This window comes from Ahaetulla prasina, chromosome 2 (genome assembly GCF_028640845.1).
Source record: "Ahaetulla prasina isolate Xishuangbanna chromosome 2, ASM2864084v1, whole genome shotgun sequence".
In the NCBI taxonomy this organism is placed as follows: domain Eukaryota; kingdom Metazoa; phylum Chordata; class Lepidosauria; order Squamata; family Colubridae; genus Ahaetulla; species Ahaetulla prasina.
The window spans coordinates 66672494-66696044 of record NC_080540.1 but is presented as its reverse complement, the minus strand read 5'-3'; the positions used below and the strand labels follow the sequence as shown (position 1 = coordinate 66696044).

Sequence of the window (23551 nt, the reverse complement as noted above, 5' to 3'; positions counted from 1 at the left end):
AAATATGGAATTATCCATTCTACCACTCATATATTAGAGTTGTACATATGAATTTCTGACTCTTGTAACATCTAGTCTAAAAATCTGCACCCCTACCAATATTGCTGAACTAAAATACTTAACAGCTGAACAAATATGGCTAATTGTGAAGGATTCTGGGAAATGTAGTTCAATAATGTCTGGAAGGCTATTTCTAATTGAGATTCACCCTTTAAAAAATCCAAATCTGGTTTACTAAAAGATGACATGGAGGGTGCTACTTATTTGTTGTTTGGAATGTAGTCTCTCCACAGATACATAACTGAATATTGCATGTTGCAGAACCAATGGATTCATATTCTAGGGAAATTAACTGGAAATTTTATAACTCTATTTTACCTCTCATCATTTCCGATTTGTACTTCCAGGATTCAAACCAACAAATATGTTGAAAGCAAGCCTTTCACTTTTATTTTTTAACTGCAACCACTTCCTTACCTGATGGAATGAAGAGTGTTTGTCCTTGTTTAACTGTGCATTTGTAACATTTATCCACTTGATCAGCAAAAAACATCTCACTGTTATTTGCTGCTGACTGCCAACGCTCATAGAGGGAGATATTTGCAGAAGTTGGTTTGATGAGATAAAATATCTTTTCTCCCTGCAACAAAAAAATTGTTTTATATCAATTCAGATTTAGTTTCTTATCTTCAAACCTTCCCGGGTCTGTCAGCCTTTGAAGAATGGAATCATGAATGGTAAGCTGTTTGATCACATGAACCCAAACCCTAGACATTTTTTTCTCTTAAATCATTTCTCTATAGTAGAAAAGCAAATTTAGGAGTAATAGCTAGGGCACTGACTGTATGTTTATCCTGGAGAAAGAAAATATATAGAGACATAATAGCTGTATTTGAAGGGTTATTATAGAGAAAACAGGACAGAATTTTCAGAATTTTTCCAGAAAACAGACTAAGGAATAGTAAGTTTAAATTCCAAAAGTCTGTTTTTTTTAACCCCTCTGCTCATAATCTGGAGTTCGATCCTGATATGATTGAGGTCGACTCAGCATTCCATCCTTTCAATGTCAGTAAAATGAGGACCCAGATTGTTGGGGGCAATACACTGACATCTGTAAACCACACAGAGTGTTGTAAAGCACTACGAAGCAGTATGTAAGTCTAAGTGCTATTGCTATTGTATTTAAAAAAGGGATGCGATGGCTTAGTGGGTAAGACACTGAGTTGTCAATTAAAAGGTCGGCAGTTCAGCGATTCGAATCCCTAGTGCTGTGTAATGGGGTGAGCTCCTGTTACTTGTCCCAGCTTCTGCCAACCTAGCAGTTCAAAAGCCCGTAAAAAATGCAAGTAGAAAAATAGGGACCATCTTTAGTGGGAAGGCAACAGTATTCCGTGCGCCTTTGGCACTGAGTCATGCCGGCCACATGACCACGGAGACGTCTTCAGCAGTGCTGGCTCTTCGGCTTTGAAATGGAGATGAGCACCGCCCCCTAGAGTCAGGAACAACTAGCACATATGTGCGAGGGGAACCTTTACCTTACCTTTATTGTAATCAAATGTATTTTTGACCCATCACAAAACATGTATACTTGCACATTAGAATTAGTCACATTTTAGATATTTAAACAATGTAATTTATTACTCCATGCTTCCCCTTCCTTATATTGAACAATTTTTTTGATGATCTTATCAGACAAGATCACTGCCAGAGCTGCATGTCAACATATGCTGAGTCTTAATTTTTCTTATTTCTACCTTCAAGAATTGCAAACTCCAAAGTTTAGTGTGAATTTATTACACTATTCATTGCTCATGATTAATTGGAATAGAGCATCTTACTTTTAAGATGTGATACCAGGCGGAGGCTCCACCAGAGTCAATATGGAAATCTGTGTAGCTGTCCTTCACACAAATCAGACAGTATTTGGTCACTTTTGGTTTTGCCAGCAGAGCATCATCAGGCCAATAATTCTCCACCCACGAGAGCTTTTTCACTATTTCAGGAGACTCTACAAAACTGGACATTCTGTTTTAAAACGGGAAAGAAAAATTAAAGCATCTGAACTCAATTAAAGGACATTGAAAGAGTTTTCTTGATTCACACTCCTGTTTCTCAGAAAATGTCAAGATCAGGAAGAGGCCTCCCTGCCAGGAATGCATTGCATTCCCTGTGGAATTGTATTTGTTATTGCTGTTAAGATACAGCTCTTCTACCAGGCATTTAACTGTTTATTACTGTATTTTTTGAACTATAAGATGTCCTTTATCCCTCAAAAAAGTGGGTGGAAATGTCTATGCTTCTTATAGAATGAATGTTGCGGCAGGGGGAGGGACGGAGGTTGGTGCAGTGGTGGTAAATGCCGCTGCCGGGGAACGCTGAAGCCTTCACTGTCGAGCAGCTGATTGGCTGATGAATCGGCCTCCCAAAATATCACTGATCAGCTGTTCTAGGCAGCGGGGATTACCTGCCACCGCCATTCAGCGGCGGCGAACGGCAGCGGTGAATAGTGATGGCAAACAGCGGTGGACAATGGTGGTGGCAGTGGCAACTGGCGGTGATCCCCATCATCTAGAACAGCTGATTGGCGGTATTCTGGGAGGCCAATTCAACTGCCAATCAGCTGCTCAGCAGCAAAGGCTCCAGGGTTCTGCGGCGGTAGCAGCAGCTCAGTTCAGTTGACCAGTGGTGGGCACAATGTAGTGGAGCCCTGATGGGCCACATGCTGGGGCTGCAATAACGTGCTGAAGCTGACCAGGCTGTTTGCTGTTTGTTTGCTGCAAAGATGTTAGACAGATGAATACTGGATAGATGCTGGGAGGCAGAGTCAGATTTTTTTTTTCCTTTCCAAAAGCTTGGTGTGTCTTGAGTTCCAGAGAGTCTTATAATGCAAAAAATAGGGTAATTTTAACTTTAACATTCATATATATTCATGGGATTCAAAAACACTGTGCATTTGGCATTTGAATTACATTTAGGCATCTTGAGGTGAAAAGCAAGCAAGAAATCCACTGAGTTTAAATGGGGTACCATAACTTTTGAAAGAGCTTATATTGGGAATTCCATGGTTTAAAATAATCCAGTTGTAAGTACTGTTGATTAAGTATCCAAACCAGTGCCATTGATATACAAACAGGTCTATTTGAGGAGGTAGAATGAGAAGATGTGAGAGGGAGGGACAACCCATAAATACATTCTATTTTCTGAAACACAAAGGGAAATTCAGGAAAGTGGAATAAATTAAATGGGGTGGATAGAATCTTATTCATTTCTAAATTCTACAAGGGTAGTTATCGTGTAAACAAACTAATATCACCTGTAAAAAAGAAAGAACTAATTGGTAAGCTTGGGAAATTCACAAAGTCGTAGAAGTATAGAATTTATTTATTTATTTTTGAGGAAAAATGTTTAGAATGGGATTATACCTCAGTTTCACAGGCATACTTCTGAGCTATTAGCTATTTGAAATATAGGGGTACAGGGAAATGTAACAAACGGTGACGCTTCCTAAAAAGAGCACTCTACAGTGGAACTTTTCTTTATGGGTCTCATGTTTCTTCTACTTAAATTATTTTATTTTATTTATTTATGTATCACATTCATAAACTGCCCATCTCACTCTCAGAGCATCTCTAGATGGCATACAGCAAAACATAACAGGATAAAAACTGTAGATAAATATTATGTTTGGCAACAATTAAATATACAGTTTCATAGTCTTTTATATTTTTTAATTTGTTTGCATTTTCCATTTTTGTCCTTTTTAAACCTCCTTAAAGTGTACAATAATGGAAGGCGGTGCACATATATATTAAATATAAATAAATAAATCTGACAGCCTTCTTTTAATATGACAATCTTTTCTAAATAAATCAGAACAGAAATTAAATGAAGACTGTTTTAGCAAAGGATTTATTATTCCAGATGCATACATAATTGAAAGAGCAAGCAAATAGCACTTTCTGAATGCTTATTTATTCAAAATGGATAGAAAACAACTTAATTAAACTGAGATGGAGATGTGAATTTACTTTTGAAATGCCTCTTTGTGTGAGGTATTAAGTGTAAAATGCTCTCATTGTAAATCTTATTTTTTCGTTATCCTCATGTCAAGACAGACCTTGAGAGCTTATTAAAATGCTACACTCTTTGGTGAAGAATATATTTGCTAACCAGTTATTAAATCAGTAGTATATGAGGCTACTGTAATATGCACAATTCTCTGCAATAAAAATTGCCTTTCTTTACAATAATTTCTGAAGGCTGGGAAAAAAATTAAATGCCTAAACTGTAATCATGCTGCTTAGAAAAAAAATATTTTATCTGTGCAGGAAAGGGGATTATATTATTAAAATAATAAATAATAGAAAGATGTGGACTTTACAAAATAAATTTTGCCATCAACCTTCAGCCTTTCTGTAATCTGCATTAATTATCACCGCAGTCTCTTGACAAATAAAATGGAGTTCTTTCCTTAGCAATCTTTTTGTTCAGTTGTTTGATTTTCTGAACTCCCACTCCACACAAAAAATAAATTATATAGTTTGTTAATTTGTGAATACAAAATTTAAGCAGGTGGAGATGCAGATTTGAATAATTTCTCTGGAAAGCATATTCTTATCTATAGAATAAAGTCAAACTCCGTATTCTATCATTCCACAGCTACATATGTTACTATTCTTAAAAAATATTCTAAACATGATGGGAAAAAAGAAGACCTTTATAATCTGTGGCTTCATGTACTATCTCACCTTGTATCTGAAAACTCCAAGTTAGTTACATTCAGGACTCTTTTTCGATTTGTGCTATAATAGTAATCAACAAATTCTTTTAGTTTCATCTTGCAGTCCTTCTGTTTAGTGACATCTGTAACATCCACACTCCTTTCTGGTCCTAAAGAAAAACAACCAAGCCAAGAAAATGGGAATGTAAACATGGATACAATGCAAGTTATAAAGCAAAGTATAATTCACAGCGGTTCATTTCATGCAACCATGAAAATGTACCCATGCAAAAAGTTTGCTCTTTGGCACAAAAAGAACTGGACTTGCAAAAGGATATTAAGAAATAGGAAAAGCTATTTTGGAAATTGAGAAAGTAAGACAGATCACCTGGCAACCCAAGCCTATGGTTATGTTTATGGTTGCTCTGTCTGGCACTTTCAATTTGAAGACCCCAAAAGAGTCTGAAGAGAGTAGGAGAACAAATATGTACCTCTCCTTAAGTCAACTGTCAGTTCCCAGGATTGTATGAGAGCTGCAGAGAGCAGCTAAGGAATACTGGGAAAATTAACAACTATTCTATTATGCTGGTTCAGAAAACATTTTCCTAATTAATTATTTTCAGGCTAATTTATTTTTTATTCATTTTTTTATGTTGATATGCAAGGGTCATTTAAAAGTGAAATGCACATGACTTTTCAAGTAATGTATTGGAGGCATCTGCATCCCTCCCATCTTTTCAATTAATGTTGTAAAAACATATGTTGATTGTAAAATTCATTTGCCTGTGTATCTAAATCAATATTTACCAAACTCTCTGGTCAACCTCCCTTAGGGAAGTCCAGATACAGTCCAAGAATCTTATAGCCACATTGTTAAAATAAATCCACCAAAGTTTCACTGCACTGTTTCCATTGTTCATTTGTGTTCATTTCGATGCTTGGCTTTATAAGGAAGGTGTATACATTAAGATTACACTAAATGGAGGTGCAATGAGAAAAAGTTTCTAAATCTAGAAAAGTTTTTAAATCTAGAATGTGTAATCAGCCTCTCATCAGTAGTATGCTAGTAATGATGATGTTGCCTCGTTTGGATAATGAAACATCTGCAAGAGCAACCAGGCTCAGAAAGCACAAAACCTCTTTGCTTTGCTCTCTTGTTTATGATAACCCTCTTCCTCATACTTCAGTTGATAGACAGAGAAGCGGATCCTACATACTGAATGTCAAATTTATTGTATCAGTTTTTCTTCTTCTTTTCTGTACACTTTTTTCTTTCTTTGTTGTTGCTAATGTTGAATGTATGTTTTCGTTTTATTTAATTTTGGTTGTTTGTTCTTCTGTTTTCTGTTTTACTTTTTACGATAAAACAATGAAATAATATTTTTTTTAAAAAAAGAAGCAGACAGCAGAGATTAAACACATCCAAGTAATGCAGCAAAATCTGCCAAGGACAGGAGATGGATCAGCAAACATGATATTCCCATCAGGTACAAATTGGATGGGACCTGCTATAAAATTATAGTTGAAATTTTTATGCATACATCAGCATAATAACTTTACAAAGGAGCAATGTAAATATCATATTTGCTTTAAATTATTGTGGTGTTCATAAAATAATAATACATGATAAAACTAATAAAATGCATTGATTGTTATTTAAATACCACATATACTATAACATTACAATTTGGGGGGGGGGGTCTGAATGTTTAATGTTTGTAGCATAGGAAAAACAAGGTATGATTAAGTTCCTTGTCATCAAATTAAATTTTGGTTGACCTGGGAATCCTAAAGACAATAATGGAAATCAAAGGGTAGATAGTAACAGAATATTACACAGATTATCAGTGGTGGAATTCAAGTAGCACCGGCTAACAACCGGTTCTCTGCCCTAATGATTTCTTCCAACAACCAGTTTGCCAAACTGCTCAGAAAGTTAACAACCGGTTCTCCCGAAGTGGTACGAACTGGCTGAATCCCACCACGGCAGATTATATACAAACATAATTAAATATAAAATGCTGTTTTCAAATCACTAATTAGTCCAGACTATACAAAAAGATGTGAATGATTCTTGCAAGTAACCTTTTGGATTAATATAGGAAAAGAAATCATCACATTGTCAACAGTGCCAATAGCCTTCTAAGATTCTATCAACTGCATCTCTAGAAACTGGCATAAAACAACTACTAAAATATTCCAAATTTGGTGATCTCACAGGACTCAATTCATTCTAAGGGTATTATCATTTTATTTAATTTTAATTTAACTTCAGGGGTTATAGGTGTCATACTGTATATTGCATGACAAAACGACAATAAAATAGTAGCTATCACATGACTTTGTGGAGCTGCCGTGACAGTCATAAGTGGAAGAACTGGTGGCCATAAGTCACTTTTTTCAGCATTGTGTAACTTCAGACAGACAAAAAATGAATAGGGACTACCTATTTTATCAAAAAGTCATAAATATAATTGGTGGGTTCATTTTTATTTCAGATCAGATTCATTAAATCAGGACTGCCTTTTTGAGTCATAAATTAAGTCTGAAAGAGAGGACCGCTGGTAAAAAAGAAATCCAGGCTGCAATGTACAGTTCTTGCAACAGGGCCTGATATGACCGTATGACTTGAGAAACATGAAGATACATTTTTAATTGGAAATTAGAAACAATGTAAACACGTAAAACTCCCAATCCGATAACTTTCAGACTACAGATCCTATGAATAGCATGCTTGCTACTAACCATTTGATAGGAATTTGCTCAAGTTGAAAGCTCCAGAGATTATTCATATTTACAGTAAAACACCAACAACAATACATACCAACATAGTTTTCAACATCACTAACATAAAACGTTGGTGCCGGTACTGATAAGCCCAGGCCATCCTTCTTCGGAATGAGAATAGGCTCTGTGAATCCGTTTTCTTCCAAATATTCAACTGTTAGTTGGCTTCCAGTCACTTTTATTACCACATCTTCAGCACTAAAAATTCAAAACAAAACAAAATTGCAGTCCAATTATACAATAAATTCACACCAAAGTCAGTATTTTCTTTTGCTTTAAGACTGAAACTCCTGCTTTGACCCCATTGGCTTTATTTAATCAGACAACTACATAGTTGTGAAGAACCTCAAAATAATAACTTTCCTTTCTGTTATATGCAAGCTAATCCCTGAATTTATTGCTTCCTGGTTTGAAATGCAGGCTGTTCCAGGTCATAAAGTTTGATTGTATTTTAAATAATTCATAATTTGCTGAGAAATTGTTTTCTGGTTCAGGATTGTTAATGGAACTTATGAGCAAATGCAAATTAAAAGAGCTTTGGGACATGTAATTTTCCAAAGCGTTAGCTGCCCTGAAATTACGTGTTCTAGGAATCCTTAAGCTCAGGATGTCCTCATAGTCCCAACTATGCTCCCAATAACTTATTTAACAAACAACATCCACAATTTTACCCAAAATATCACCATAAAGACAAAGGAAAAGCGTACTTCTAAATTTTGATAGAAAATTGGTTGTTTTCTTTTTTAAAAATTGTGTTGGTCAGTTGAAATCTCAGTTTAGTTGTAATGTCATGTAATAGTCAATCTTGGTTGCTCTTCAAAAAGCTAAATAGAGTTACAGTACATCTGCTTAGTGCATAGAGGAACAAACAGGAATTCTCAAGACTATAGAGTCAAAATCTAAAAAGTATTTAAACAAAAGCTTAAAGAAGTTAAGTCTAAGAAAATATTACTGGTCATAGATATACCAGATGGCTTATTCATATATAATTTGATCCTATATTCAGATTTAGAACTGTTGAACTGATTTAAATCTCTTAATATAAATGAAACACAAACTTACTTTCTCTAGATTACAGCTTGGCAAGCAGTTTGTAAACTGAATTGTGCTACATACAGTACAATGGAATACAATATTAATATCCAAATAAGCCTTATCAGTTCTACAATATTTTAATCAAAATACAGTAAAGTAAATTCATCAGTATATTCCATATCCATAATTTTTGTTATGGCCAAAATTCATTAGGCTTGTTCACTGCACTAGGAAAACTAATTAACAGAGGGTAGCCACTACAGAGCTGGCCTATTATTTGAAGCCTTTAACATTAATATTTATTTTTAAATAGAATAGAATAACAGAGTTGGAAGGAACCTTGGAGGTCATCTAGTCCAGCAGTCACCAACTGGTGGTCCATGGACCACTGATGGTCCACGAGAAAATGTTGGTGGTCCGCAGAAAAATTATTTGCATTTTTTAAATATTGTACTAAATCAGGTGTCCTCAAACTATGGCTCCTGGGCTGGATACGTGTAATGAACATTTGTGTTGCTGCAGAGAGTCGCCCCCTTCAGGGTCTTTTTGTGTGGGTCAGAAATGCCGACTTGGGGTCTGCTTCAGCCTCCTGGTGTGGGGTTTTGGGTGAAGGCTGGTGGCAAGGAGCCAGAGAGCCTTGTTCCAGTGGAACTGCATCATGGCCTGGAACTGGCTGACAATCTCAGCCCGCTGAGCCTTGAGGCACCGGTACCTGGCCTTGCTCTCCCACAGGTCTTCCCTCTGCTTGGAAAGCCTGTGCTCATAGTCCTCAGTGAGCTGCTTCTGCTGAGCCTTCTTCTCGGTCAGATCCAATTTGAACTGAGCCAGCTGTTTTACCAACTCTTTCTCGTGACTTCCAAAGCTGACAGGTTGCTTAGCTCCAACAACTGCTTCCTGTTGGGGCCCTAAGGAGGCCGGGCGGGGAGGCGAGGAGTGGCCGGCAGGAGAAGAATGAGTAGAGGCTTGCGAGGCGCCCCCCAATGTTAGTGACATCGAGTTGGCCATCAAGTTGGCCACCCCCACCAAGTCACATGACCACCTAGTCACGCTCACCCAGCCGGTCATTAGGCAGATCATATTAGTGGTCCGAGGGATTTAAAATTATGAATTTAGTGGTCCCTAAGGTCCGAAAGGTTGGGGACCCATGTTCTAGTCCAATCCCCTGTTCAGGTAGGAAACCTTATACCATTTCAGACAAATGGTTGTTCAGTATCTTCTTAAAAACTTCCATTGTTGGTGGATTCACAATTTCTGGAGGCACATTATTCCACTGATTAATTGTTTTAACTGTCAGGAAACTTTTTCTTAGTTCTAGTTCTCCTTTATTTCATCCATTGCTGGATATCCCCCCTGCATTTTCTCTTCCATGAAAATATCTTGGGAGCTAAACATTGGCTTCCTTTTTATTCCCTCTTTCTTGGGCACCCATGGCAATCCTCAAAAATGTCTCCAAAGGAAGAAACTGAAGCATTATATTCAGATTCCACCATGAGATCACACAAGCAGCGAGGTCTTTAGAAAGAAAAAGAACAGGCTGATTATTTGCCAAAGAAAAGAGGGATGATAATATACTTTCCCCAAAGCCCAGTTTTCTGGCTGCATTTCTTGACATACAAAAATTTTCAAATTGAATCACAATTTTTACTCTTGATCCATAGGCATCTTAAACATTTAGAGGCACAATCTCTTGATCATTAAAACCACTTCCTCAGACCATTTCTGTAGCACAGTTTGAGTGAGACCCAGTGGTGAAATCCAATTTTTTTTACTATCGGTTCTGTGGGCGTGGCTTGGTGGGCATGGTAGGGGAAGGATACTGCAAAATCTCCATTCCTTCCCTACTCCTGGGGCCAGCCAGAGGTGGTATTTGCCAGTTCTCTGAACTGATCAACATTTCTGCTACCAGTTCTCCAGAACCTGTCAGAACCTTCTGGATTTCACCCCTGGTGAGACCCATTTTGACACTTGTGATTTTTAATCTCCCCAGTCATTCTGCTGTGATCAATCCAGAAGCCCTTAGATCAGAGGCCCTTCAACTTTTTGCAATCACGCCTCCCTTTAGTGTAATCTTAATACACCAAAATGAACACAAGTGAACAATGAAAATAATACAATGAAACTTTGGGAAAGATGGATTTATTGTAACAATGTACAACTGATATGTTCTTCACAGCCCTGGGTTCTATTTGCACCTCCCCAAGGGACCTTCATGTCATGGTATGGTAAACTCTGCCCTAGATAATGATGGAAAGGCAAATTTTGAAGATTCATTAATCACAGGATTACAACCTGCTGTGACTCTCAGGAATCTATACTATAATTCCTTTAAGTACCTATACATCTTCCTTGGGGGGTTTAGCTCAAGTGTTATTATTATTCCATGTTTGTAATTTTCCGCCTAGCAATGAGATTGAAAACCACCATCAGATACATCCATATTTGCCCCTGTTCATGTTATATATGGCAATATGTTGATTTAGCCTGATGACATTTCTTTAGATAGAACAGCAAACTATAATGCTCCATTGTCATACCTACTTCCCTTGGCTCATATTCTTCTCCATTCATAGAGCTAAGATTTCCAAATGATTCAAAACAGCAATAGCAATAGCACTTAGACTTACATATCGCTTCACAATGCTTAAAACCCTTTCTAAGCTGTTTACAGAGTCAGCATATTACCCCCAACAATCTGGGCCCTCATTTTACCGACCTCGGAAGGATGGAAGGCTGAGACAACCTTTAGCCTGGTGAGATTTGAACTGTCAAAGTGCAGGCAGCCAGCAGGCAGCAGAAGTAGCCTGCAGTACTGCATTCTAACCACTGCACCACTATGGCTCATCAAAACCATCCCAATTCTCTTTACAGAAATACTATCTACTGCTAGAATTATGAAGCTTGACATTACAGTTATTAGGAATTATGCCAGAGCATTAGGTCTACAAGTCACTTTGCTGCATCCTCTTCTTCAGCAAAAATATCATCACCATTTTCCTTAATCACCCTCTCCTCTTCCAGTGCCATGGATTAAAAAAACTAAGAATTTTTCTTGGCATTCTTTTCGAATTATTCCAGGGTGATGGTGAGTCTCCTAGTCATGCTGTTACGAATTCTTCTTTCTTTTCTACATTTCCAGAATAGTACAATCTTCTGTATTAAAAGTGAACAATAATTAAGCCAAATACTGGCCATTAATTTTTTAGGGAGAGGGGTCCATGACACCTCCTCATGAGAAAAGTCAGACATCACCCTTCCTCTACCTCTGTCTAATCACCCTTAAAGATACGCATGTGAGTAACAGATGAAAGATATAAGACAAATAAAGAGAGTCAAATACACAAAAGTATAAACCTATTAATAGGATCAATATGGGAAACTCTAGTGATAAAGACAAGCAAAGAAAGCAAACACGTACATATTAACATTCTGTAATAATTGTTTTAATTAATTACTATAATTAATTATTCTGTAATAATAACATTATTACAGAATGTTATGATAGGACGCGGTGGCTCAGGGGCTAGGACGTTGAGCTTGTCGATCGAAAGGTTGGCAGCTCAGCAGTTTGAATCCCTAGTGCTGCCGTGTAACGGGGTGAGCTCCCATTACTTGTCCCAGCTTATGCCAACCTAGCAGTTTCGAAAGCACATAAAAATGCAAGTAGAAAAAATAGGGACCACCTTCGGTGGGAAGGTAACAGCGTTCCGTGCGCCTTTGGCATTGAGTCATGCCGGCCACATGACCATGGAGACGGCTTCAGACACCGCTGGCTCTTCGGCTTTGAAACAGAGATAGCACCGCCCCCTAGAGTTGGCAACGACTAGCATGTATGTGCGAGGGGAACCTTTACCTTTAATAATTGTTTATGGAATCAAAAAATCAGAAGTGAATATAATAATTTAATGCATGACTAAATGAAGAGGAAGCCTTAATTCAACTAAAAATGAACAATCTAATCAATGTGTCTAAAAAACTAATTTAAAAAAAAAAACAAATTATTATCTTTAAAAACAAAATGAAGACCACAGGACAAGAAAATGAGAGAGGGGGAGGAGAAATAGAAGGATAAGCAGGTAGTTGAGGGAACTAATTATCTAAGATAAATTGAAGAAGAAACAAGGAACATGGAAATGAAGATGTGGTTTGAAAAAATGTTCGAGGTGATCCTTGCAAGAGAAAGAGTCATTACACAGAGTCCGACTACAGCATCAGTGATTATATACTCAGATCTTTTCTTATCTTTTCTACCACACAGGATCTCGAAATCCATCCAAAAAGAATGAGATGACACAGACTATTGATCGCTCTTTTTTGTAAATAGACCTTCCAGTCTTTGAAGCTAATACTTCCTCCTTTGTCTGATGAATGATAACTCTACTGTAGACAAAGACCATATTTCTGGCAAATGACAATATGCAGTCTATGACTTTCACGAAAACAACTTTTTTTGTCCTGACTCTGCTGTTAATATTTGACTCAAATGACCACCAAACACTGCAATTAAGAGTTCTTAAAAATGTTCAGACTTCATATACTAGAATTATACATTTTAAATAACGACGTTATGAAAATATTCATCTACACAACACATCAGACTTTAAATAAAGATGTGTAAACTAGCATGATCAAGACTCATTAAATTTTGGCTGTTAAATCCTTCAATGGAATCGTTTACCCAATGATTGATGATGTGCTTTTTGCCCTCCAAATTTGTAACCAAATACAAACTACCATCTTAGTTTGACAAATGCTAACTTAAATCCTGTTTGGGTGTTCAGAGAAAGGTTAGATGTAATATTCCAATCAGCTACTAGTTTGTGAAGTGATGCAAAACAAGTTTAATAGTAATATAGTGTCAGAATAGTCAGTTTTGTCCACAGCATCTCATCATCAAAGGCTACTCAAAAATATCCGAATATTGTGGTCAAAGCTTATTCTAAGGAGGCATGTTACTTTAGCCAACTTTATTAAATTACTTTATGTATTCTATATAATCTTTTTATATATATTTTATATATATTTTATATATATATATATTATATATTTATCTGCACAGGACTGGACTAGAATTTTAAATTTTAAATTTGGTTTTAATGGGGTTTTATTATTTTATTGTGGTTTTAATATTCGGCCGTATTTAATAAGTTTTTTAAATTGGGGTTTTAACTTGTACTTATATGTATGTTTTACTAGGCTGTAAACCGCCCTGAGTCCCTTGGGAGATAGGGCGGTATAAAAATATGATAAATAAAAATAAAATAAATAAAATAAATATATTTTATATATATTTTATATATATTTTATGTATTCTATATAATCTTTTTGTATGATACTTACATATATTGTTGTGACAAAATAAATAAAATAAAATAAATAAAAAATACTTACACCTAAAGCACAGGATTTCATTGGGATGATAACATGCATCCATAAAGTACCAAAATCTTTTTAGGGTAAGGCATGAGCGCCCTCTTCTGTGCCTCTTTGAAACTACACCTCTTATTCTAAGCACCCAAGTGGCTTACAAAGGGGATAGCCAATGAAGATATAAATTAAACTTTAAGAGATACAGAATTATTCATTTTCATCTACAACTGGGGGAAGTAAATTGTTTTTTTTAATATGTCTTATTAAGGATCCTGTTAGGAAAATGGGTTTGCTTTGACTAATTCTGGCATTTTTCCTACCATACTGTTATCACTGATTTGTAACATCCAAAACAGAAATTCCTTTAGTGCAACTCTTGTTAATTACTAAAAAAGTATCATATAAGTCAATATAAGACAATAGGGAAAGGTTTCATTCTGTCTTCTTGTTTGGTAGCAACTTTTCTTCAGTTTAAATATATATATTACCAGTGGTGAAATCCAAATTTTTTTATTACCGGTTCTGTGGTCGTGGCTTGGTGGGTGTGGCAGGGGAAAGATACTGCAAAATCTCTATTCCCACCCCATTCCTGGAGGAAGGATACTGCAAAATCCCCATTCCCTCCCCACTCCTGGAGGAAGGATATTGCAAAATCTCTATTCCCACCCCTCTCTAGGACCAGCCAGAGGTGGTATTTGCCGGTTCTCTGAACTACTCAAAATTTCCGCTACCAGTTCTCCAAATCGCTCAAAACTTCCGCTACCAGTTCTCCAGAACCTGTCAGTACCTGCTGGATTTCACCCCTGTATATTACTCAAGTGAAGGCAGTCCTAGGATTATGATAAATGGCCCTGTCCTCAGCATAATATAGAAAGCATCCTGCCTTTGATGTTCACTCACTTTGGACCTCCAGAATAAGGAAACCTGTATGAATGGAATTCTAAATCCGCTTTAGAAAGTCTAGTATGAGGATGGATGGATGAATAAATAAATTAGTTAATTAATGATCAGGTATAAATTTGAAGAAAAAATACATAGAAAGGTGTTATTCTCCTATCTCTCTTTTCCTCCATTCACTAACAAAGGTACAACAGCTTATAGCTTTCTCCTTAATTTAAGAACAATCACAATAGAAGGTCTTCTTTGCTGTATAATGCAGGTAGCAGTTGAACATTAACGACCTGAGTCTATAAAGACAGATAAGTCCTGACTGCTGTTGAAGGAAGCAAGTTTTTTTTAAAAAATGCTAACTGTTTTGTTATGCCTGCCAATGCACTCAAACTCCACCATTCAGTTTACAGAAATGCCACACCGTTATCCATACTTCTGATTTTAATTCCAGGTCAAAACTGTAAAAACAAAGAGATCAAAACTTTTACAGCCCATGATACTTCTATCAAACACTTAGCCTGGATTTTTCACCTTTCACAGCAGGGGTCCCCAACCCCCCAGGCTGCAGCTCACTACTGGGCCACAGCCTGTTCGAAACCAGTGGTGGGAGAGCACATGCGCAGCTCCACTTGCACAAGCAGTGGGCAAATATGCTTGCCTACTGCTTGTGCATAACCATTCCCTCTCCCTCCCCCCACCACACCCCATTCCCCAAAACCGGAATAGTTGAGGATTGCTGTTTCACACCATTGCAGTCTGTCTAATGAAGACTTTGACTTTTGATCTTTAATTTCTTCTTGTTCAGCTCAATATTTGTAATGAAGAATTTCATGAATAACTTTTAGTTTATGTTCACTACGTGGTGAGGGATTAATTGCAGCTCCATTCCTCCCTCCCCCCCTTTTTTTTTTTTTTAATATTATGGAATTGAACTATAGTAGTTTGTTTACCATTAGGGTGCTCCATGTGAACAAAAGATTCAAAATAATCTAATTAAAGATGCAAGAGATTTTATTGAACAATATTTTTGCAAGTATATAGAAGGATCTTCACGTGTATTTAATATTGCAAGATCATTATATTTAATTAATCATAGAAGAAACTTGGCAGTTGATAAGGCACTGTTACATAATTACATAAAATGAAATCTCTTTGAAGAACATATGAATTTTAGATACCTTAATAAAACGACATAATCACCACGTTAATTTTGTTTCTTACTATGGAGAAGTGATGTCTCAAGAGTGCTAAATGTCCCAATAAGTTGTGAAAACAACTTTTGCCACTTATTTCTTTTAGTTGTACTGTATACCATATGCTGTTTCCACCCACCATTGTGGAGCTGTTCCAGGCTTTCTAAGGATCAAATACGGCCTAGTGCTTGTCAATAAGCAGAGCGAGGGATTTGTTTGCATCAGGAAATTATGCAGATTATGAGGCCAAGATCTGTAAATTTATAAGCTACAAAGCTATTGGCTACATACACTTTACCCAAGAAAAACCTACCTGCTCCCAAACTTTCCTTCTAATATCAATGACACAGGAATAGGGATAGCAACTTACCTGGGGAATGTACGACTTCGAAGTTCTTTGATAAACACTTGACTACCATTCTGGACAGGCTTTACTTCTGTTGCTTGACCAGTGTCATGTTTGTGCCAATTTCTTTTCTTTTTTACTGAAAGAGAACAAATTTAAGGGGATTAACAGGTGTGGGAGGATGACAATGAAGAAAATTGGCATTCTTTTGCCTGTAAGGTTGACAGGACCTCTTGGGTGACATAATTATAATCATGCTAACTCTAACAAAATAGTATAAAGTTAATTTTTGTTCTGAAGAGACATTTGACTTTTTTTTCATCTGTTTATAAATGTTAATACTATGACCTATATGAAGTAAGCTGAACTGTGATAATTTAGTAACCCTGAGAACAAGCCAGCCATATAATTAAGTAGTGAGCTATACAGTTTTTATAAAGTGAAATGTAAATCCTGGATAGAGTTCAAGTTTACTAAACTACACTTTTAATCTCCACTGTTAAGAGCGGCACTTCAAATTGCAATGTAGAACATATCATACATGTCAAGGGCTGATGCAGGATAAAATTAAATCATAGTACGATATATTATTTACCTAGCCTTTGAATCATGTATGAAGGAAGAAAGCCAGCCCAGGCAGATAACAAAGGCATAATCCGTCTCTTTTCATAATGTTTATTTTATTGATTAAAATGTGCAATTGAAAAATTGATGAATTAAATCCTAATGCCACATTGAAGGCTCACCGTTTAGCTGCTTTTCAATAAGAAACAAAGGATGTGTCGGATCAGATTAAGTGAAGACATGAAAACTTAACTCTACATTTATAAGTCCTCCTGATGCAACCCCTTCAGTTATTTATCATTCATGATTATGATACTTAGCTGGTAATGCAAGTTTAATTATATCAACATTCATGGCCTATGAAAAATTACAATTTAGATATAATGGTTCTAGTGTGTGAACTGGATAGGGGCCGACAGTCCTTTTCAGAGAAGAGTTTCTGTATAGAATTCATGTTGAGGTATCTTCTCATCGTCAATGGATTCTGATTCTCATTTTATTTAACTTTCCTAAGATAAGTCCCAAACTTCTCTGCTTCGGGTCAGGAAAAAAATGAGCCATCTAATAGAACATACACAGGTTTTAAAGCAAGAGGTAAGCATCCTTAATTTTCTATACAGAAAATATATAGCTATATAGCTATACAGAAAATATATAGCTATATAGAAAATATATATATAGCTCGTGTGTTCCATTTAACTAGAATTAAAATGGGGATTCATTGTAAAGATTTTAACTTTACAAAAATGGTGAGGAAAGTTTTGCTGAAGGGTAATGAGTAGCCTAAAGTCACAAGTTTTCTTTGTAGCAGAACATGGGACTCTGCACTACACTTTAACCAATTTGCCACATTGATTTTCTCTGTATCTATATCTATAACCGAACGTACCTCAGTTCTAATTTACATGAAAGCTGGGACATGACCACTGAAGTAAAGACAAGGATAGAGAAAACTCAAACAGCATTCTTCAAAATGAAAAAGGTCTTCTGTAGTCACGACATAAGCCTAAGACTGAAAAGACGTTTGTCAGATATTACATCTTTTCTATCCTGCTCTACAAAGTAGAGAGTTGGTCTCTAACAGAAATCCACTTGAAGAGACTAGAAGCATTTGAAATGTGGATTTACAGACGGCTAAAACATATAAACTGGATTGACAAAATCAGAAATGAGGAAGTGATAGGCCGCCTGGGAAAGCCAAGGGAAATCATAAAAACCATTAAAAAGAGAAAGTTAGAATATTTTGGACATGTGATGCGACCCCCGGAAAAACACGGCATACTTCCCTTAATCCTCCAAGGAAAAATTGAAGGCAAATGAGATCCAGGCAGAAGAAGAACATCAAAATCTAAGGGACTGGTTTGGACAAAACTCAGAGAATTTTTTTGTGCGGCTGCTGATAAAAATAAGATCGCCAACATCTGATGACGGATATGGCACAAGAAAAAGAAGTATCTATATCTGTGCCTGTGTCTACATATGTGCCTATTCACCAAGCCTTTTGAGAGAATGAGCATTATACAAAACAAAGAAAAAAGTACCAAATAAAAGAAACGGAAGCCAGGAAATAAGAGAAAAACAATCTAATAAAATATAATTTATATTAATATCATTTCCTATACATATTTATATCTTTCTAGACTTTCAAATCATTCTTGTCAACCTCTTGTCCATACATCTTTCATATATTGCATTTTGTTTCTACCACTCTTCTTGATATAATTAAATAAACTACAATTCTATAGCAATGCCTACCCTATGAAACAGTCCCTTTCCCAAGATCTAGAGAGCTTCTGCGCTCCTGGCCTTCTAAAAGGCCATTAAGAACTAGTGTTTTTCCCAGATATTGGCACAGAATGGGAACTGAACTCAGAATATGTGTATTTGGCATACAAATGTTATGAAGCCTTGGTTGTGTGAAATGGTTTTGTATGTGCTGGATTTGGAGGAGGGGGGGGGTTGTATGTTGTTGGAAGCCATCCTGAGTTATGATGAATAAGATGGACAAATACATCTTTAAAATAAATAAATAAACAAACAAATTTTCATATTCAACTTTTGTAAAGAAATTTCACTGAAATCACCATTTGATATAATAATTTGCTAAAAGTTTTGCTAAATAATTTACTATATAGAAAATTATCCCTTGCATATTTACTAAATCTAATTTTCTTTTTTCTTCATAAAGCAATTCTCCTGCATAGAAAACATACAGAATCAAATGAAAGAGCCATGAGGGATACAGTGTTTTTCCTCATCTGTTAGGACATGTAGGAATACTAAACTTTTGCTTGATTAAATGAAAAGAACACATATTTAGGAAATGTAGAAGTATGTTAGCTAGCAAAACATGAAATATTACATCTGACAGATTATTTGTTAGATTTTAATCCCACTTTTCCTTCCCGAAGCTCGAAGTAGAACTTCTTACACTCAGCTTCTCTGATAACTTTGGGAGTGACACATTTGCCATGCCCAGATATGAGCTTCCATGGTTGACAGTAGACCAGTACTTAGATCTCCCTGATAATTACACAATGCCTTAACCATTACTCTAGTGTCCTCACTATTTAAAAAAATGTGGAAACTTGTGATAACCATCTTGCTATGGCTACTAACAAAGGTTGCTAAGACGTAGAGTATTATCCCAACATGCTTGTAATGTAGCTGTAGACCGTCTTTCTAATGTACGAACAGTCCCATAATTTTGTTCAAGAGTTAAACCACTAACAATCCAGCTCTCAAAATGTTTGCCAGAGGTCTCATGAATTAAGACCTCTTTCAGGAGAAAATACAATAAAATTCAGATGCAATTCTGGCTTCCTTAGGGCATTTTGTTTTTCCCAAGTTATTCAAGAAATACATTTTTAACAAATGCATATTTCTTCTACAAACCAGTAGCCTTCCAAAATGCCATTAAATCAAAATTACTGTTAATGTTGTATAAGGAAAACATTTTCCTAAAGTAGCAAGCCAGCAGGCTACAATGGCAAAGTAGAAAGCACAAGAAATTATTTTTATATTGACATTTGGAAGGCATCCATCACTGAAAGTGTGTGCCAGACATTCTTTCATCATTTTTTTTAAATCCTATAAGTTGCATAATAAGAACAATCAGCCCTTATCTTTTGTACCTAAAATTCTGCAATAAATAACAGTGAGCTGACAGATATGAGAAGACAGAACATTTTTTCTGACTTGCCCCCAAAGTACATTAATTTCTTCATTAATTTACTTCTACATTCTAATAGCAATAGGACTTGGGCTCATATACCACTTCACAGTGCTTTACAGCCCTCTCTAAATGGTTTACAGAGTCAGCATATTGCCCCCAACAATCTGGGTCCTCATTTTACTGACCTTGGAAGGATGGAAGGCTGAGTCAGTTCTGAGCCTGGTGAGATTCGAACTGCCAAATTGCAGTCAGTCAGCAGTCAGCAGAAATAGCCTGCAATACTGCAGTCTAACCACTGCACCACCACAGCTCTTGCTTAATGTTAAGCAAATCCTTTTATATACACCAGCCAAAATGTCATGAAAGAGGGAGCATCATTTGAAGCCCTTCACAGCCTTCTTCAAGCCAATCAAGTACAAAATATATAAGCCTAGATGGACAATCAATTTAGTATGCTTTTCTATAGTCTGGGAGGTAGCACAAAAGTAATGTATCATTATCTTTTTCTAAGTAGACACCATCTCCTTTCTGGAATGAAGATGAAGAGTAGTGCTATCCTCACAATTTTCTATGGGGTATTTAAGGCATAGAAAGGGGCCATTAGCTGTGGGGAAAAACATTCACCAATTGTTCCCTCTCTGGGCTGGGGAAGGCAAAAGTTCCTCCAGAGATGTGAATTTCTTGGCTGCCCACCTCCATAAGAAGTCAGATCCTTCAGAATTATTTTTTTCAGGATTTAATGAAAGAGCTAGGTTGAGATGTAATTACAGAAATCATAGCAACAAGATTGTCTTCCCTGTTTAGAATTCAGTTTATGTTCAAGATTCCTACGGTAGGGATTCTCATCTCTTATTCAGCTCCTGTGTCTCTTGAAAGTGCTAAGTTTAGAATGTGAATTGATTTTAAATATGCCATCACAGGAGTTGTAGCCATTTGTCAGAACTTTTTAAAAAAAATATAAGTGCTTCTGTAGCAATCTTAGTGCAAAGTGCCTGTCAAAGGAAGTGGAAAAAATCTTGGCTGGCAGGTCGGCCACTTTAGAGAAATCATGGTTTACAGGACTGTTGTGAAATCCAATTTTTTTTACTACCGGTTCTGTGGGCATGGCTTAGTGGGCATGGCAGGGGAAGGATACTGCAAAATCTCCATTCCCACCCCACTCTGGGGCCAGCCAGAGGTGGTATTTGCCAGTTCTCCGAACTACTCAAAATTTCTGGTTCTCCAGTACCAGTCAGAACCTGCTGGATTTCACCCCTGGTCTGGTGATCTTGGAGTATCGTAGTCAACAGAGAGGCTAAATCTATTAACTATTGACAAAGTAGCACAATATCACTAGAGAAAGCAGGTTCCCTCTGATAGGTAAATCCCTTTAAACAAATGGGGGTCTCCTAGTATTTGTAGCAATATTGATAATGATAATGACTGATGAGATTATGATGACCCTCCAACATCATCCCAATCCATCAGCACTAACTAAAATGCCAGGAAAGGCAACCATTGCACAGAAAGGCTGAAATGACTGGCAGCTGAAAAGGATCAGCAAGTCATTAGTGCAGCTGCAGGGACACAACCATTTATACAGCAGGCTTTGTTAGAAGACAGAAAACACGGCTTCCGTATTGGATCAGGAAAAAAATCTTTGATTAAACTAGCTATGGATTAGGAATTAAAAGAAGGCTGTGACATATAGATACATTTTTAAAGAATGATTAGAGCATTGTTGTGCCACAGTTAGATGTGAGAATTTTTTCCTATGTAAATTCTCAGAGCAAATTCAGACTAAGGTTTGGGTTTAGCAACATGACTTTTATAGTATTAGGTTAGACTAGAATATTCTTTATTGGCCAAGTGTGATTGGACACTCAGGGAATTTATCTCCAGTGCATAAGTCATAAGTCAGTTCATAAAACCGTAAAGTAATATAATCGTAAGATACTAATAGCAGAAGGTAGTAGGAAAAAGAGAAGAATAAAAGTAATACAGTCCTATCCTTAGACATATTATTTAAAGTTGTTGTATTTTATAGTACGAAAATTTATCTCAAATGTTTCCTGACCAAATAAAATGGAAATAAAAGGGTTGTGCAACATTGTAACACGTTAACATTGCTTTCAGCTTTAATTTATAACCTAGAAAACTTATTTTTACTGACATGAGACGCTTCTGCAAACCAGCCATGTTGTCCAATGTTCTTTCAATCTCATCAAAGCAATGTTATAGCCGAATTCAGTTATAATATTGTGCAGATCATGACACCAAATGGCCTCCAGTCTTCCTGAAAGTAGTCAAAATAATTCTAAATGTCTCAATTCAGGAAGTACCAAGGCTGTAGCACACTGTGTCTAGCCGAGAGTTGTTTAGTGCTTGAACTGCATATTTGGCTTCAGTTTACAGAGATTCAAGTGCTTTTGCAACCATGAGGAAGTTATGACAAAGTTATAACAAAGTTATAATTATTGCCCAGTTCTAATTATATTTTTTGCAGTGCAATATCAGAAGATGTGGAGAGACTTGGCCCATAGAATCGTCAAGAACTGGACTGATGATGAATGGATAGCATCATCACCATCAATTATATTTTAGCCACATTTCAAAATATAGTGCTTATTAGTGAATGACGATTAATCTCTGAGGTGCCAAGCAATTAATGGTTAAATAGTTTTAAACAGATATATGTCATATTTAGATTTCCTATATAATCTATTTGTATAAAACAGCTTACAAAAAGAAGCCATCTGTTGTGAGTCATATATTCAAATGCTGGAACACTAGCTATGTATGTATGTATGCATTAAGTTTATGGACTATTCCAATCCTCAGTATTGCGAGACACGATGGCTCAGAGGCTTAATGACACTGGAGATGGTCTCAGCTCCAGGAGTTTGAGCCCTAGCACTACCTGTCAGTTATCACAGTTATCACAGCTTCTGTCCACCTAATAGCTTGAAAGCATGTTCTGTGCAAGTAGATAGATAAGTACCACTTGAGCTGATGCAGGCAGTCTGATTTCTAATGGCTCTGAACCTTCCTGATTGTGCCCCCAGTTTGCAAGGCAGCTCTGGCAAAGAAAGGAGACCTTGAGTGACACTGCAAGAAGAGCCACTCATCTTTCTCTCTGGTGCAAAGGCAGCTCCCCCTTCTGCGATGCACCTTGGGAAGCGCGCAAGCGTTTCCTGTAACAGGGCTGGTACCTTGGCAAGCCAAACTACTACTCCGTGGTCTTCTGGCTACTGTAACAATGACATACACTAATAGTTATAATAATAATCCCCAATATGCTTGGCATAAACACTGAAATAGTATAGTTCAGGGGCAGTCAACCTTTTTATACCTACTGCCCACTTTTGTATCTCTGTTAGTAGTAAAATTTTCTAACCGCCCACCGGTTCCACAGTAATACGCTGTGTATCGTTGTCTGCGCATGTCTCTCATGCATCGTGGATTGGGTTTGGGACGGGGGTGCCGGCTACCAG

General features: G+C 36.7%; 1 protein-coding gene across 1 annotated transcript in view; it reads right to left on the bottom strand.

Moving 5' to 3' along the window:
- Positions 1-23551, bottom strand: part of PHF2 (PHD finger protein 2) — a 147783-nt gene that overhangs the window by 41515 nt on the left and 82717 nt on the right. Inside the window, exons 3-7 of the mRNA XM_058167411.1 lie at positions 16364-16478; positions 7545-7705; positions 4749-4890; positions 1839-2025; positions 478-640 (exon numbers count right to left, since the gene is read on the bottom strand). Coding sequence (XP_058023394.1) covers positions 478-640; positions 1839-2025; positions 4749-4890; positions 7545-7705; positions 16364-16478 — 768 coding nt within the window. The remainder of the gene's footprint in view (positions 1-477; positions 641-1838; positions 2026-4748; positions 4891-7544; positions 7706-16363; positions 16479-23551) is intronic.